The following is a 17,145-nucleotide window of genomic DNA, read 5'->3' as shown; positions in this document are numbered from 1 at the left end:
AGGTTCTCAGCAAAGTTCAGAGTCGTTCACACTGAGAAAAGGGAAGATCTTTAAGAAAGATAGACAGGTAATAGAAGGAACACTTCGCACAAAAGTAAACCCTCTTGTCTATAGGAAACTTCTCCAGCCTGTATCTCTCTAGTCACAGTGAACATGAAGCTTCAGGGGAAGGGAATGCTGAGAGTTGTAGTTTTACAATAGCTGGAGACTACTGGTCTATAGACCATTACATACTGGTAGATGACATTAATGTAGAAATAGATAGAAGATACTAGGTTAGTGCTAGTCATACAAACCAGGGCCATCACATTTAAGTGTATACCATATGTCAAATAGAAGTTATTGTTATTATATATTCCTCAGCATGGATTTAGATATCACTGATAAATACAAAAACATCTTTTAAATTCCTTGTTATCATTTGCTTAGCAAACTCATAGGAAGTTTGGCTTTGGAGCATCTAAAGTTGGCTAACATCGTATAAACTAGTGGTGGGAAGGAAACATTTATCTGTGTCAGGGAGGAGAGTTAAGTATACATTAGTGTAAAGAAATGGTGGAAATGTAAAGACATTTGCAGTACAATTGCAGAGAATTCTGGGTATAGTTAAGCTGCCAATATCTGCTAGAAGTGCTCATTTAACCTTTATTATCTAAGTACAAAGGAGAGCAGCATGATCTGTTCAGACAGTGCTGACAGAGTTATAGTTGGATTTATATGATTTGATATGTATACAGCACACCGGCTTGGATTTCACGTTCAAAGCATTGCTCCCTTGAACAAAACATGCTCAGGCACAGACATATGTTAGATATCTCATTTGGGAAAAAAGGTACAACATATATTTTGAGTTAAAGTGGAACAATGCTCATCTCGCTCTGTTTCCCTCTCCCTTTTCCTCTCCTGATGTCTGCTAACCACAAGGGAAGAGAAAATACTTCATTCGTATCTGAAGGACAATACCTTTTGGAAGATTGCTCCAGTCCAATAAAATACTTTACGCACTCTTTTGCCAGAGGCCTACATAAATCAGACAAGAGAAGGGAGTCAGACTTAAAGTGACTGGTAATGCCTAGTGAATTCCTCAGTGCGGCTCAGTATGATTCGGTGCGCATTGCACGCAGATGTCAGGTATTTTAATAAAGAGCTTCATTGTACAAGGGCCCATTCCTGCTCCGTAGGCCCTTTCAGAGAAGGTGGGAAGGAAAAAGGAGGGGTAGAGGATTGCTCCAGCTGGGTCTGGAAACTCTGTCTGAGTCAGGAAAACCACAGCTCATAAGCAAAGAGGAAGCATAATGTTCTACAAGGACAAAACATTAGCAAAAATGTCACTCAGGCCTAGTTCCACATGTTGGCTGCTCTAGGCCTCTTCCTTCTAGCATGCCCGAGCGATATAAATTCCATCTGCTCGGCAGCCAAGTGACAGAGAAGAAATACCGGCATCTGGTCTCTATTGCTGTCGGCTTTTTTTTTTTTCTTCTTCTTTTCTGTGTTCCATGTAAGTTCTTAGCTAGAAACATATGAGGAGATGAAGGTGCTGGCAAGCAAGTAAAAAAGCTACACTGGCACAAACAAGGCTTTCTGCTGCTTTTCACACTTCACTATGGATTTTTACAGGGAGAAAGGCGGTGAGGAACTGATAAACTGGCGTCTTGGAGCCAAAGACCTGGAGGTCATTTTGTTTCAAACATTCTCATCTGCAGATAATGCAGTAAAGACATACATTTTTGTGGACACGTATGGACTGATAGATAAACATATAGGGTGACAGATATGTAGGAATAAACATGTGATACAATCTGTAGAACAAACTGAAGTCCATTTTTTGGGGTTGGGGCTGAAGCCTACCTGCAAAGCTTTTGGTCAGGAAAGACACCCTTTAAAACCTTATTCCTTCATAAAAACTACCCTTTACCAATCCAACAAAACCCTTTAAGCTTTGTACTTGATCCCCTAGTTCAAGCATGTCCTTCCAGGTTAGCCCAGTACTGGATCCATCTACCATAATTCCTTATGGACCAACCTTTTAGAGTTATTGTGTGTGGACACAACAGTATAGCTCTCTGTGCATCTGCATCTACTGCATATTTTGACACACTGGGGTAAAATACAAAATTTTCTGGCAAGCCAAAATTGAACCTCTGGAGACACTATGGAGCCAATTATCAATGGAGTCTATTGCATGAGACTAGTGTCTGTTGTGATGGATTCAGCACTACGTTATAAATGGAATCTACAATTCAGATGTGAACAGAGTCTTAGGCTCAGTTCACATCTACGTTCAGGGATTCCGTTTCCCTCACTGCTTTTTTATGCGGATAAGGTTTCCGTTTGGGGGGTCTAAATGAAAACCCATGCGGCGATGTGAATCAAGTCTTAGATTGGTTAAGAAACTATACTACAATTACGGATACAGGAAATGATGGTTGACAAATGCAAAAAGGATGACATAATTTAATGAAGGGGTACCACACATAGCATTAGAAAGGGTTTATAAAGTCCTACATGCCAAAATTCTGGTCTCAAATGGTCACAAAATTGTTTCTTTGCAACTTTTGGAACAGTTTGCATTTTTATGCTGCCACCTCCACTTATTTAGCCTGTCAAGTTGATGTATAAAATGCAGATTTCTCAAATGAGTCACATTTTTTCTCCAGTGTCATAAGCAGACGGAGAAAATTCCCAGAAAATTCCCTTCATAAATCTTCCCCGATGACTTCAGTCATGTTACATGGCATGTTATACGTGTTACATATATACCGTACGTTGCATGCTGTTTTATCACTGAACTTAAATTGTACACAATTAAATTGTACAACATTAGGTCTACAACATTGCAAGATATGCTATGTGCTAGAATGAAATGGGCTATATTTCATATATTATTGGTGGCCATTTTATTCTCCATTATATTCCACTAAATACAATAAGGGTTTTCCATTCTCACTGAAATTGTGAATATGGTTCATAGAAGCAGACATTTGCTAATACATTCCTATAATTACTTTTTAATAGCCACGTCTGAAGTTTTTGTCAGCTAGGCCTTTTTGTCAAGACTTCTGAACAGCTAGGTGACAGCAACCCTCTCCAAACATACAGGAAGACACTGAAGGAAAACAAGGTCTGTCATCTTTACCGAATATCTCAGAAAGAAAAAATGAAATTATTTCTCCAGTTAATGTCATGAGTTGAATTGCTTCGGCTACATGCTTGAACTATACTAGTTGGCCTGTGCACCAGTCGGCTGTGAATGACATGTGATGGGCCAAACCACTTGGGAGCAGAGACTGTGAGTTATTAATGGTGACAGGTATACTACCTGGGAGACAGGTTGTGAGGGGAGGGGGAGATTATTTATAAGCGAATGGTTAACAGCTGTAGATACTGCTAAGCATTACATGGATGCCACAAACTGTACAGATCAGAGCGCAAGTTATTCAAGCACGAACGACCTGCCTGTCACTGGAACGAGCCATGCGCTTGCAAATTGAAGTCAAGAGGGAGAGGGAATGAGGGGACTCTGAAACAATGCTCTGCTCTCAGGCGGCACTGGCATCACAAAGTGAGGGACGGTGATGTGAAAGAGATAGCCCTGTCATGAAATATGCTTCTCAAATTGCATGACCATCAATGATGAAGTTAAGAGATTTGTTAGATTTCTTCCAGTCCCCCCGCTCGCACCCTACACTCTCTCTCTCTTCCCTCCCTGTCCTCCAGGCCTTTTAGCAGAACAGATGTAAAATGTGTCCAGCACAGATGCCAAGACACTGGGAAGAGAACACATTTTATACGGAATAAAATTTGTTATTTTATCTTGAAAGTTAAGCTCTCAGTGTTTTGAGTGTTGTTACTGATGTGAGTGTTGCTCCTACTACAGTTACACAGACTACACAAAGTAAGATATCACAACTGGGCACAACAGTGTACAGAGACAAGCCACAAGATATTAAATTTGCTGGTTCAGGGAGAAAGACTCAGGGTTGTATCTACAAAGAGAATAACTCTTAAAATATTATCTTAAGCATGTGATGGTCACTTTCCAGGATATGTTTAAGAATGTACAAGCCATACCACTCACTTCATTCCTAGTCTTCACCCGGTCAATGTGGTAGGACAAGGTATCCATGAACAAAAGACATATCAGTTTTCATATAGACAGCGAGCCACTAACTAATCCTTTAGGCGTTAATTAAAAGGTTGTTCACAAGGTAAAAAGCTGAAACAAAAAACCAGACCTCACACATTCTGGCTTGCTACAAACTAATACTTCAATACTGTATACAAAAACGTACATCATTTCTATAATACACAATTAGAAACATGCTGAAGGTGCTGCGGAATATGTTAGCACTACGTAAGAAACAGGTAGAAATAAATATTACTTATTTATCAGAGTATTGTAGTTGGCCATACAGCAACCAATGTCTTGGGAAATTTCAAACATTAGCCAAGACTGGAGATCGATATTAAGTTTATTAGAAGAACTTAAAACATATCTTCAGTTTTAAGACAGCTGTTCATAAATGAATACTGCACGTGAATATAAAAATCTTATTAAAGAAAAATGCTTTGTTTCCCATTGATGATGGTTGAATTTCTTCTAACATAGAATTCTATGGAAAGGGGAGCGAGGAAGAGAAGGCTACTGAAAAAGATACAAGAAAACTGCAACTGCAAAGCTCTGCTACACTTAGTAACTAAGATAACTCGTTTGACCCTTCTATATCAAATAATATAATGTTCATCTATAGTACAGAATGAATAAATCACTTACTAGCAGTGTCCTCTAACCCCGACTAACCACACACAGACTCCTGTGTCTGAGACTGGATATGGATACAAGTGCTATTAAAGACTGAGTGAACTGATAAGTGGAGAGGTAAACATTGTAGAGGATTTACTATTTCTCCTATGACATAAATTGTCATATACTGGAATAGTTAAGGCACATCTGAGGTATGGATACCCCCCATGTATAGCAGATCATCGACCAATACCACTGAAAACAGCAGTCTAAAGGCTAGCATTCGGGCAGCATTTGGGCACTCCATCTCAGATTCTGCGAGTTTCTGTCTCTCGGGTCCCCAAAAGAAACCAAAGGACGTAAACTCAAACACTATTGTGAAAGATAATTTTCATTAACGTGTATGATCAATTTAAGGTGTTGAGGTCAGTTTAAGGATATCTACCAAAACGTGGTTATGGGATAGATGACCACAAATGCCTGCAATTGCTAAGTTATACAGGTAAAGAACAGAACTTTTGCTTCTTAAATAAAATCACATGGACTAGACAGGGGCATTTTACATTTTGTTAAACTTTTTGAAACCAGAATGTGTTGAGTGCTTTTCAGACTTCCAGAGATGTTGCTTCACGGAGCTGTCTGAGGGATGTGTAACAGCACAGTAAACAAAAGCCACAGGATAATTCTAAAACATATGGTGCATAACCACCCGTCTGTTTATTTTATGGAAGTTAACATTATTTACAGTGTATTTGTGGTTAAAATTAATAGATGTGTGTTGTCCAAAAAGAGACTTTTTCTTTCTGTTTTAAACTATTTACACAAAGTCTTCCAGCCCGCATCTGCACCATGGCTTTCTCTGTAAAGTTCTATGATTGTTTTTGCATGTTCTTAATGATGTCTGAAAAAGATGTAATCCAAAGACAGAATGGTGCCAGAAACATTAACAAGAATGGTACAGTGTGAAAATAAGCAATTTTCTGCTGTGCCAAGCTCGTAGAGAAACACAATAAAATACACTTTTATTCCTCATCAAATATTTTTCACATTCTTATTAACAAACTTGAATTCCAAGAGCTCAAGAAATCTTTTTGTAACAACAGCTCTGTCTAGTTTTTACAGTAGGAATTACTTGGTGATTAATGTTACAAAAGAATAAAGATAAGTTTCACTTGCTTCATTTATTAGATTGTAAGGTAGACATTGCAATAAATCGCAGGCAAACTTAGCAAGAAAATAACTGTATTGGCCACTACAAGATATATGCCTTAGATTACTGTATCTTACTATCAAGGGTGCAAAAATAATGCAAGCAAGTTCACATATATAACAGAAAACAGGTATTCACATTGTTATCCTTCCACCGTATAGATACAATGTCTTAGCTCGGGGCCCCAAGGATCGGAAACGCCGCGATTTGCCCGCAGCGTAGACGCTGCGGGAAAAATCGCAGCGTTGTAAAGTGCAGGCAAAGTGGATGGGATTCATGCAAATCCCACCCCCACTTTGTGGAAAAGATCACAGCGCGGACACGCTGCAATTTGCAAAGCCATTGCGACTTTGCAAATCATAGAATGGCAATTATTTCTACGGAAACGCCGGCGGCTTTCCCATAGATATAATGTTAAGAGAAAGTCCTCAGAGGAAAACTCTGTGAACTTTCTTTTAAAAGCGCTGCAGAAAGAACCGCAATGCGTTCACTCAGCGATTCTTCCTGCAGCGCTTTAGTGCTGCGGATACGGCCCGTGGGGCCTTAAACTCAAAGGGAACCTGTTACATGAAAAATGCTGTCCAATCTTGAGGGAGCATGTTATAGTCCAGAAGGAACTGAGCAGATTGATATATAAATTTGTTGCAAAAGATTCAGTATAACATCATTTATCCATTAAAAGGGGTGGTCCCAAGGATCTTATCTATTCTGGTTGCTTAATATAAATTGAAGACTTTCCCTAAATATATTATTTTAGAAATTCTGTTTTGCTTTCCTGCTATGTGACCTTATTCCTCCCATTGTTTACACAACGTTGTTATAACCATAGACCTATAGGACAAGTGATTTCACTTACTCACTGGTCTTGCCGGTAGCACAATCAGCTCAGCTAATTATAGTTTGCTGATAAAGCCCTGTATGCTATCTCTCTCTGTAAACACACAGGTAACACTGAGTCCATCCTGTACAAGCATCTGCATATTATGTGATCTGCATAAGTATAGTGACACTTCTCAAGCCCTCAAGAGGGAGGAGGGGGGAAAGAAATACAGGAAGTGAGAAGAACAGACTACAGGCAAAGCTGCTGAAACACTGAGATAGGAAAAACCCCATTAAATCATCCGCTTTTTAGTCAAGAAGACGGTCCTAACAGTGATTGACAACTTTTGCTGTATAAAGAGCAGAGATTTAAATGAATGAATATTGTTCCACATCCTATACCAGTCAACTCTTTCTACTCTATAACATACCGCCTACAGCGTGGACATCTTTTTTCATGCAACAGATTTCCTGCCATTGGTATCACCAGTGGGCTTATAGTAAGCAAATGTAAAATCTGTTGTATCTCTGGAGATTTTTATTAAATCTTTATTATGTTTTTTCTGTAGTCACAAATTTTTGAGTTTGCCTTTATAGAAAAAGCTGCCAAATTATATGTCCGTAGTTACCACTTCAGCATAAAGATGGCGTGTTGTGAATAGGCTGCGGGGTGACTAATATACAGCTAAATATCCAAGGAGATGAGTGTTTCCATATTTTCTATTTATTCACTAATAATGAAAGAATGTTTTTGGACTAATAAGCTATTCAGTCTTACATATTAATACACAATATACAATTAGAAGAACAATACAATTATGATAAAATCTATTAACAGTGACTAGCCCTATAGCTGGCAGTTTTTTCTAGAGAAAAATAAACTGAAAAATAAGTGAAAAACTTAAAATTGAAAATACAAATTCACAGATTAGGGACAGATTGAATAAAACTGATGTTTCAAAATTCAAGAAGAGACACAAAATGTATTAGGTGGTGTATATCTTACTAAATTTGGCTTATCTTCTGGAAGTACCAGGACATTAAATATATGGTCCTTATGAAAGCTGGCAAAGATTTGTACTACTTCTGGTATAAATTATACTAAACCTCACAAATGGGTGGCTGAACCAATCTCCTCCTGCTACAACCCATCCACTTTTCAGAAAAATGTTGTAAGCACCAGAAAATGGCAAAAAGTAGTGCATTTTGTGCACAGTAAATAACATTATTCCAACATTTATTTTGTATTTGTTCACTCTTCAGCCAATGTTTGTCAAAGTTGCCTCTTCACTTGGATCAAGGATATTGTATTCACTTCCCCTAAAATAATAGTTGAATACAGTTGTCTCTTTAGTGTCCCATGACTTAACCCTTAGATATCCATAAAGTACAATGGCCAGAGAACAATGCAGGAATGATTGATTATCATAAGAATATCACAATGTTCTTAAATCTGCTAAATTGTAGGGCTTTGAAGTGATACAGTATCTATCCATATTCTCTTCCTCTGTGATATAGCCAAAACGTCCACCTTGGCAAGATGCCTGCTTCGATGTCCTGATAAGTCTAATGGCCAAAGGTCCATTTAGGCTCAGAGCCCACTTTGATTTCCTAATAAGTTCCATAGCCAGTCCAAGCCTGAATATATTGAGTATATTTTTCCAATAAAAAAAATTCTCAGCTGAAAAATGGAATACCATTTATATTGGACATTCTTTGCATGAATCCCGAAAAGCACTTTCAGATGTTGGCTGTATGGGAGAATGCTGTGCAAAAGGCTGGCAAAGGATCACTGTATGTAAACTCAGCAGTGTGAAATAGTAACAGTCTGAGACTGGAGTAGGACAACTCTATCTGTAATACTAGTTATTTACTTCCCATAAAAGGGTAAGGCTGAAAGACTAAGATGTTAAGCATTAAAGGGAATGTCTGGTGAAAAAAAAATAAAACAAATTCACTGTAAATACAATTGGGAATTTGGTTTAAAAGAGGGAGTTCCTTTATTCAGGGCTATTATCTTTTATCCAGAAAGGACAAGTCACTGGAATTGTGATGATACATTTAAGGGCTCGTTCACATCTGCGTTCACTGTCCTTATTGCAGGTTTCCGTTTCCTGCATAAAACAGATGCAGGAGACGGAAGCCTGCAGGAGACTTTCTCATCCATTCATTTGAATGGGTGAGAAAGCTGTCCGGCCGTGCGCGGCAGTGAGCGTTTTGCGCTCTCCGCCGCGAAACCGGGTTTTATAATCCGGACACAGAGTCGGACATGCACTACTCTGTGTCCGGATAAAAAAATCCGGTTTCGCGGCGGAGAGCCTAAAACGCTCACCGCCGCTCACGGCCGGACCCGGTCTATGGTTTCCGTCTTCTGCCATGGAGAAGACGGAAACCATAGAACGGAGTCATGAACGCAGGTGTGAACCCAGCGTAAGGGATTATTAGGGACTATGATACTATGCTCCACTTTCTCTTCTCAGGTGAATGGTTACATTACCATGCTACAGCTTAGATAGGGTTCACACTACTGTTGGAGTCTGCTCAGAAGGGGTCCGTTTAAAATAAATAAATAAATGGACAGAAACGGACAGTAACTGATGGCTATCAGTTACTGTCCATTATATGTCCGTTGCTCATAGATCTCAATGTTAAAAAAATAATGGACACTTGCTGTCCGTATTTTCAAATGGACAGAAAAGTCCTGCATGTAGGATTTTTCTGTCCGCTTGAAAAAACGAACATGGTTGTAAACGGACATTAAAGGACACAAGATAAAATCCCACTGAAATGAATGGAAATGGCAAACGGACCAAATAGTGTCCGTTGCTAAAATCTTGTATGGACAATAGTCACGGACACTTCTGAGAGGACACCAACGGTAGTGTGAATGCCCCCTTAGACCCATTTAAATGAATAAGGCTGAACTGCAGTACCAAGCATAGCCACTATATAATGTACGGAGCTGTGCTTCATAAGTGGTCAAGAGGCCACAGAGATCAATATCATAGTCCTAGAAAACCACTTTAATCCTTCTGTGGAATTGAAGGGTAAAAATTGCCTGTATTCCCTACAGATTAATATCCAGTGTATGTATATTAGAAGACATTGGAGGATACTTACCAATAAGCAGAAGTATATTGTGTCAGATATGACTGATTTGTTAAGATTTTGGGATTACATATTCAATATATAATAATTGTATTATACTAAAAATAAAGTAATAATATATCAAAAAGTCAGTTACTTTTTATATTATAATGTATATAATGTATACTACATTTATTTTCATTGTCCTTCTGATTTTCTCACCTGAAGTATATATCCACGAACATAGTCCCGTAGCGTCCATCCTAGGCCATGCAGGATGTGTAAAACCTCTTCCTGTTTGAGCACACTGAAGAGACGGTCCAGCAGAATCTTGAGCCGCACAGGCACGGCCTGTGTACCATACAGCATGAGGCTGCTGATGTCGAACACTACGTTGGATTGTACAATCTCCACTTGAGTTGGGTGGTACAGATGCTGAGTGCTAAGCTTGTCCAAAGCTACATCAATAGGAAAAGGTAAAAGAAAAGACAAAATATGTGCATTAAAAGATCAGCCAATAATGGTGATGACTTGAATGTGGATTTTTCAAGCAACAATGACTAAGTCACTTTCAGTCTTCTTTTAACTCAATTAGGAATGTTCAGGCTGAAGGAATGGCGGTGTCAATAGCAAGAGGGATTTTATGTGAGAGCCAGCAGAGCTTAAAGAATATTCCCCTTAAGGATAATGTATTGTGTAGTAAAGAACTGTATGTGTACACAATCAAGAGACTATGGAAATCTCCCAGCTTTACTGCTGGAATATGAAGTCATGCAAAAAGAAAAGTAGATACAGAGAGTTCATCCACACTTACATCCGCTGTGCTCCTACAAGTGGCTAGAAGGATATATGCTCGAGTTACACATAAATTAAAATGTATATTATGTATGCTAAGCAGAAGGAATGTTAAAATCTTAATAGTCAGAATCATTTCATCTAACCAAATCCAATTCAATTAGAAGACTGCATAATAAATTCCTAGATAATATACTGCACACTCATTTCAATGGGTATCTGGCACCTGCACTGACATTTCTATTTATTTGTAAATGTTAGTATAATCTAGTAAATGCTTGTATTGTCTATGACATAATAGTTTTGGAGCATACTACTTTAAACTCTATTCCTCTATTATTCTTCCTGGAAATGTATGAATGAATTGACCGCTGGGTATGAGCTGTGTCTCTACCAGTCGGTGCCAGACAATGTATCATATACGTAATGGTACTATACGTTGTGCTCTTGATTTGATTCGAAAGGTGTCTACGCTAACTCTAAAATCAGGCTTATGTATACCTGGACTAAATTTTCTATGAGTTAACCCAAACTAGATGGAGTGCATGTAATTTCTACCTATGCTAAATGTAAACTGCATTTGGATTGCACTTGTTACAAAACCATAAAGACTTGAGGGCATGCTTCTCTTTTCTACTTGTACCAGATCAATAATCTTATTGGTTTTGGGTTTAACCCCTTCCCATTGTAGGCATTTTTGATTTTCATTTTTGACTTCTCGCTTTCCAAACCACATAATTATTTTATTTTTCCATTTACAGAGCTGAATAAGGGCTTAATGTTTGTGGGACAAATTGTACTTCATAATGATACCATTTAATATTCCATATAATGGACTACTTACGGGCTTTGTAATTACAGCATTCACTATGCAGCCAAAATCCCATGTTACCTATATTTTATGGGTTGGTACGTTTCTGGGGATACCAAAATTATATAGGTTTTTTTTCCGTTTTAACCCCGTAAAAAAAAAAAAAATTCTTGGAGATGAATCACTTTTTATCCAAATTTTTATGGGAGGTGAAATAGTGAAAAAAAAATGCAGTTCAGCACTTTAGATTTTTTTTTCCTGCTACAGCATTCACTGTATAGGAATAATATTTTTTAATTTTTTGCACTTTTATATGTGTTCTAGGGAAGGGAGGGGGGGGGGTGATTTGAATTTTTAGTTCTTCGTTTTATAATAATAATAATAATTAATATTTATACTGTAATTATTAGGCCACCTAGGAGTCTGGAACACCAGGGGATCTGCTAATGTATATGTATGCAATAAATGACATTTCTATTACAGGCTGCATAGAGCTTCAACGGGCTCCTTGCTTCATTAGCTGCATAGTCTTCATTAGGCTCCTGGCTGTCAATGTAGTGGATTGCAAGTCTCGGATCTTACTACTGGTGTTGTGGATACACGGGGAGATAAGGGCGCCCAAGCACAATTGGGAAAATAGGGGGTTAATGCCTGTGATCAGTATGAGCACTGATTACAGGCATTGCTGCCAATTCTCCGCTTTATAATACATTTGAGACCAGGTGACTATGGAGGCAGCTCAGTTCCTAAGTGGGCGCCATATTTAAATGTCCGACATCCTCAATACTATCATGGTGGATGTCAGGAATGGGTTATTTAATAAACTAATGGCTCTATATAAATGAATAATAATAAAGCTCAAGCTGTAGTATGCTATGTAGCAAATATTAGAAAATATATTTTAATAGAAATACTTGAAGGGAATGTCTGTGCAATATGGCTATCTCTTCTAATATGCCATCAAACGTTGATGGCATATTGGAGAAATAAATAATAGGATCTAACCACTGTAGCCAGAAGCAGCCTCTAAAACTCAATGGCAGTGGTGATAGGAAAGCACTGGGCCACTTTTTTACTGTGAACTTTGCTTTTCCACCAGATTAGCTATGAACTATAATGAGAATCTATCCAGTCTCCCTTCTAGTGATCAACAAAGTTACATTGGCTGGAAACTCACCAAACATAAGTATGAGTGCAGTCTACAGCTAAACTGAATCCACATGATCGGGGAACACACTGGTCCTTAAATCACACATATTCTGCTAAATATATAATACAAATCTAATAGGGAACATATAGCAGTATAATTCAAAGTGTGGTCGTAACCAATTTGTAGTAAAGCAACGTGATGGTTCTACTATACTCTATCTATTTTAGCATTGTAATATATACCACTTTGAACTTGAAGGTCTTCAATGATTTTATTTATCTAACCAGTTAATACCACAATCTTTCTATCTCCCGACCCATAAACTAGAGATGATTACAAGCTGTGTTACCGGTTAAAGTGAATGTTTATCTGATAAGCACTCCAGCTGGGAGCATCACTTTTACCAGCCAAAACTACGTGAGTGCCCTGAGTCTGAATGTGTGCAGTCACTGAGCAAGGAGCAATTACATGTCGAGCGAGGGGGACTTAATGAATCTTAAAACCACATACTTTGCAGAGTAAAGAAGCTGACATTTTGGAGGAAATGGACTGAAAAGGGTCCTTGTGTTACACAAGAATGACATACACAGCTGCGGCAAAGTCTAAATTTAAAGTGCTTATTTCGTAGTTTTTCAACTGGTGAGTTTGTAAGGTTTGTTTTGGTTGAACGTCAAGAACATATTGGCTTTCTAGTCAGACTGTGAACCAGAGGTTTTTCAGTGGTATTTATGTACATACGACTGCTTCTGGTTATTCTCTATGGAGACAGGGTGTATTTAAAAGATGTTGAAAAGGAAGGACTAAGTCACCTCCTAAGGCTAGGTTCACAGTTGTGTTTTGGTTTTATATTTTTTGGGTTTGGGATGGTGGTAGAGTACCCCCTCTACTACAGACACACATAGATTGGACACCTGAAGTACACAATTAACTTTCTCAATCCATTTTTCATCCTTAAACGAGTTGGTCCACCAATGATGTTCATGTTTTCATTTTTATTTTTTTTTACAATTTGTCAATAGGAATTGGATCAATAAAAAGCTCCATATTTTTACCAGCAAAGTCATTCATTGTAAAAAAAAACAAAAAACCGATGCTTCCATGTCGCCATCCATTTTAAAGAAAAAATGAATGGTATCTGTCAATGGAGCGAACACTTTTTGTTTTAAAAATTAGTATCACAGACAACATTGTAGTAAATTCCTAAGGAGTTGCATGACGTTCTTATATCCTGATGCCAAAGCAATTCCCAATGCAAATGCACTTTGTGCCAAATGCCAACTTACAGAACAGTATTTCATGCTGTATATGATCTTAGTTATTTAGTACTTATTATATAATGTTCTCTTTATAGTATGTTTATGTCACTGGTCTATTACCATGCCAATCATTTTGCCACATCGTGCTGGCATCCTTTTATGGTCTACATCTGGACTGGTCATATATCACTGGTTAGTATCCACTACAAATTTATTAAATGTATTCTTTATTAAAATGTATCTTATAATTGAATATTATATACATACATCTTCAGCTAGGGGATGTGATTTAAATGATAGAGTATTCCCTTTTAAATAGAGAAGGTGCTAGGTGATGTATAATAGATAAATGCAATGTGGTCTATAGACTCGAGATTAGCCCAAGCTTTATGAAAATGCATGACCGATTACCCATTTGTACAAATTGTAAGTTAGTGTTAAAGCCATCTGCCAAATCTCATAGCAAAATGTGTCACCTTAGTAAAACTAAAATCTCAAATAATAATGTAAAACAACCAGCAATGTGCCAGTTTTCATTAATACTAGCCCACTTTATTTACACTACATGTAAATAGAAAAATTATTTTTGGGTCTACACGAACCTCTTTTAAGCTGGGGTTAACATATTTCTATCCGACATCTACATTTTTGCATGTAACAGCAATTAGGTGTGCTATTTACTGATCAACTATGGGAAGTCTATTAATAATTCTGCCCCATTTAAAGAGATATTGTTTACTTGACCAGCCAAGAGTCGGCACCGCCTATGGCAAGCTTAAGCATGATAGAAATTTCTGCTGAAAAACACTCTGTAAGTGTTCAAAATCCACTTTTTATGTGTTTATTTTCTCTCTGACCATCCAACTACAAAATTCTGAGGTTTCAAAGAACTTTAGAGTTAGGTTTGGGTCTTCTGGGCTGCCAATTTTTGTGGGAAAATAAACAGGTTAATTTTGTTAAAGTTATGCTTTTCATAGTTCAAGAAGAAGCATACAAATCAGCTAGAGAAAAAAAATGGATTGAGAAAAAGAAATTGAATATAAATGACTGGGTTTATATGAGCTTGTGTTCAGCTGAGCTGAGAACAGCAGGACTAAGTACGGTTTGGTTAGAGGAGATGACAAGTGTTTCATTAGGGGCTCTTGTGATCTTGCTGCCTCGAGCATCGAGCAGAACTGAGGGGATTGTAGTTAACACAGCCTTGCATTACAAGACATCTTCAAATCAAGCAAAAGTGTGTTGAACAGATGGTACAGAACACAGACATGTCACAGGTCTTGAGATCAGGTAAAATGGAAGTGGAATACATTTTGAAAAGCACTGCAGGGCTTTGGAGAGAGAAATTTAATGAAAACATCCATGCTCGCTCGAAGGACAAAATAACGTTAACAGGCTTTCCACAGAGAGCCAAGGCCACTTTTAGAGAGCCATTTGCCCTGGGCCTTAGCTTACTGTATTTCAGGGATGTCAAACCTAAATGACACCACTGGCTAAAGTGAAGTGAATGTACTCAAGTCAGTAAGAGTATTATCAGAGTGGAGGATATTCCCGTTATATAATAATTATAATCATCATCACCGTCATACATTATTACTATCACTTTTTAACATTTTTATTATTTTTCTTATTACTAAGGATGTGTGGATTATCATTATTTATAACAATAAAGAAAATGTGGCTTTATTTGATTTGATTTTAGATCAAGCCAATATAACAATATTTTTACAAGTTATTTCAAAAGAAAATGAATTTCCAAAACTATTATTATTTAGGATAATGTTTACTATATAATATAACCAAAATAAAAACAGCGGAAGTGAATTTATAGTTATAATGAAAAAAATATTACTAGCGTAAACTACACCATCTTGCTTTTCCATTCAGTCTACACTTAACTAAGCAAAGGAATCTCAATATTAATGGAACAACATGCTTTACACATCATATGGAAGATACTGTTACATAGTTATCAATGTTTACATTATAAAACCAATAGGACAGTGCTAGAATCCTCCCTTTATTAAGGATGGTAAGTAAGAATCCTAGGCTGATAACCTTTCTGATGGTTTAACTGATAATATTTTGTGCTTGATGTAATGGAAATCAGACCTTCATATGCTGACCTACTGGTAAGCTTGTGCTGGGCTTGTGCTTATACACAGGAGCCAATCTAAACAAATAGAGCTGCAACTGAAAACCTGAGGGAGGAAAAGAATAGCAGCCTAAGCCTGAGATGAAACAGAAGGAATGGATTTCAGACTATTTTGGACACCATAAGGGAATATAATTAAAGTGTTTCATTAGATATTGACACTAAGAAAGTTGGTGCAGAACCTGTATTTTCTCCTGTGGCTAGAGTTGTCTACAAATTTGAGTCCTTGAGTCAGATATTAGTCAGAATTAAGCCCAGACTCAAGGCCTCTGTATTTATTATACATTTTTATTAATCTTGCTTATATAGCACAAACATATTCTGCCGCTCTTTACGACATTTTTCAATCTTCAACAGTTTTTTAGCAGATATGCGGTAATATTGTGGCAAAGGCCTTTTTTGATTGAAACCACAGTCTTAATAACTTTGCCTGATAGGCCCAGATTTACTATAGTGGTTTACGACTAGAGATTGGTGTAAACATGGAGCAAACTGACAAATCTAGTTTGGGTTAAAATTTTATGACTTAGTGTAATAAAATTCTGACTCAAAGTAAGACAACTAAAAGGTGGTATAAACTTAGACCAGTCTAAAGATATGACAGATTCATCATCCAGCCTCAGCCACTGTGATAAATTTGGAGCATTTTCAGGCTCCCTGTCTAAGCTTACGCTAGGTTCACACTAGCGTTCGATCTCCGTTCTGTGGTTTCCGTCTTCTGCATGCAGAAGACGGAAAGCTGTCAGACGAGCCCTTACACTGTCTGTCAGGCCATGTTCACATCTGTGCCTGAGTTGGAGACACTGTTACAGTGTCCACCTGAAAATCAGCTGAGGAAAAAGTTATACTGAATGAGGTCAATCAGACTGTATATAGATATTTTTCTGCTTCTCCGGTTCTGCAATGAACCATAACAACGGTTAGGTGATGCTAGTGTGAACCTGTTAGTTGTTCTGTCCTAAATGAAAAGAGCTAAGATGCAATACCCATGGACATGTATAGCACTGCAACTGGAGTGTAAGCAGACTATTCCATCATAGCTACTTTAAAATCTTCTCCAGCATTCACTGAGAAGACTTAGGCTGGGGCACCACATTGTTTAAATGCCACAGAAAATAATG

General features: G+C 37.7%; 1 protein-coding gene across 4 annotated transcripts in view; it reads right to left on the bottom strand.

Annotated features, from left to right (window-relative positions):
- Window positions 1–17,145, bottom strand: part of BNC2 (basonuclin zinc finger protein 2) — a 464,979-nt gene that overhangs the window by 91,424 nt on the left and 356,410 nt on the right. For all 4 annotated transcript variants that reach the window (XM_075279932.1, XM_075279948.1, XM_075279955.1 and 1 more), the window contains one exon: window positions 10,083–10,318. In XM_075279932.1, coding sequence (XP_075136033.1) covers window positions 10,083–10,318 — 236 coding nt within the window. The remainder of the gene's footprint in view (window positions 1–10,082; window positions 10,319–17,145) is intronic.

The sequence above is a fragment of the Leptodactylus fuscus genome, chromosome 1 (genome assembly GCF_031893055.1).
Source record: "Leptodactylus fuscus isolate aLepFus1 chromosome 1, aLepFus1.hap2, whole genome shotgun sequence".
In the NCBI taxonomy this organism is placed as follows: domain Eukaryota; kingdom Metazoa; phylum Chordata; class Amphibia; order Anura; family Leptodactylidae; genus Leptodactylus; species Leptodactylus fuscus.
The sequence above is the reverse complement of the archived record's forward strand: the minus strand, read 5'-3'. Positions and strand labels throughout refer to the sequence as shown.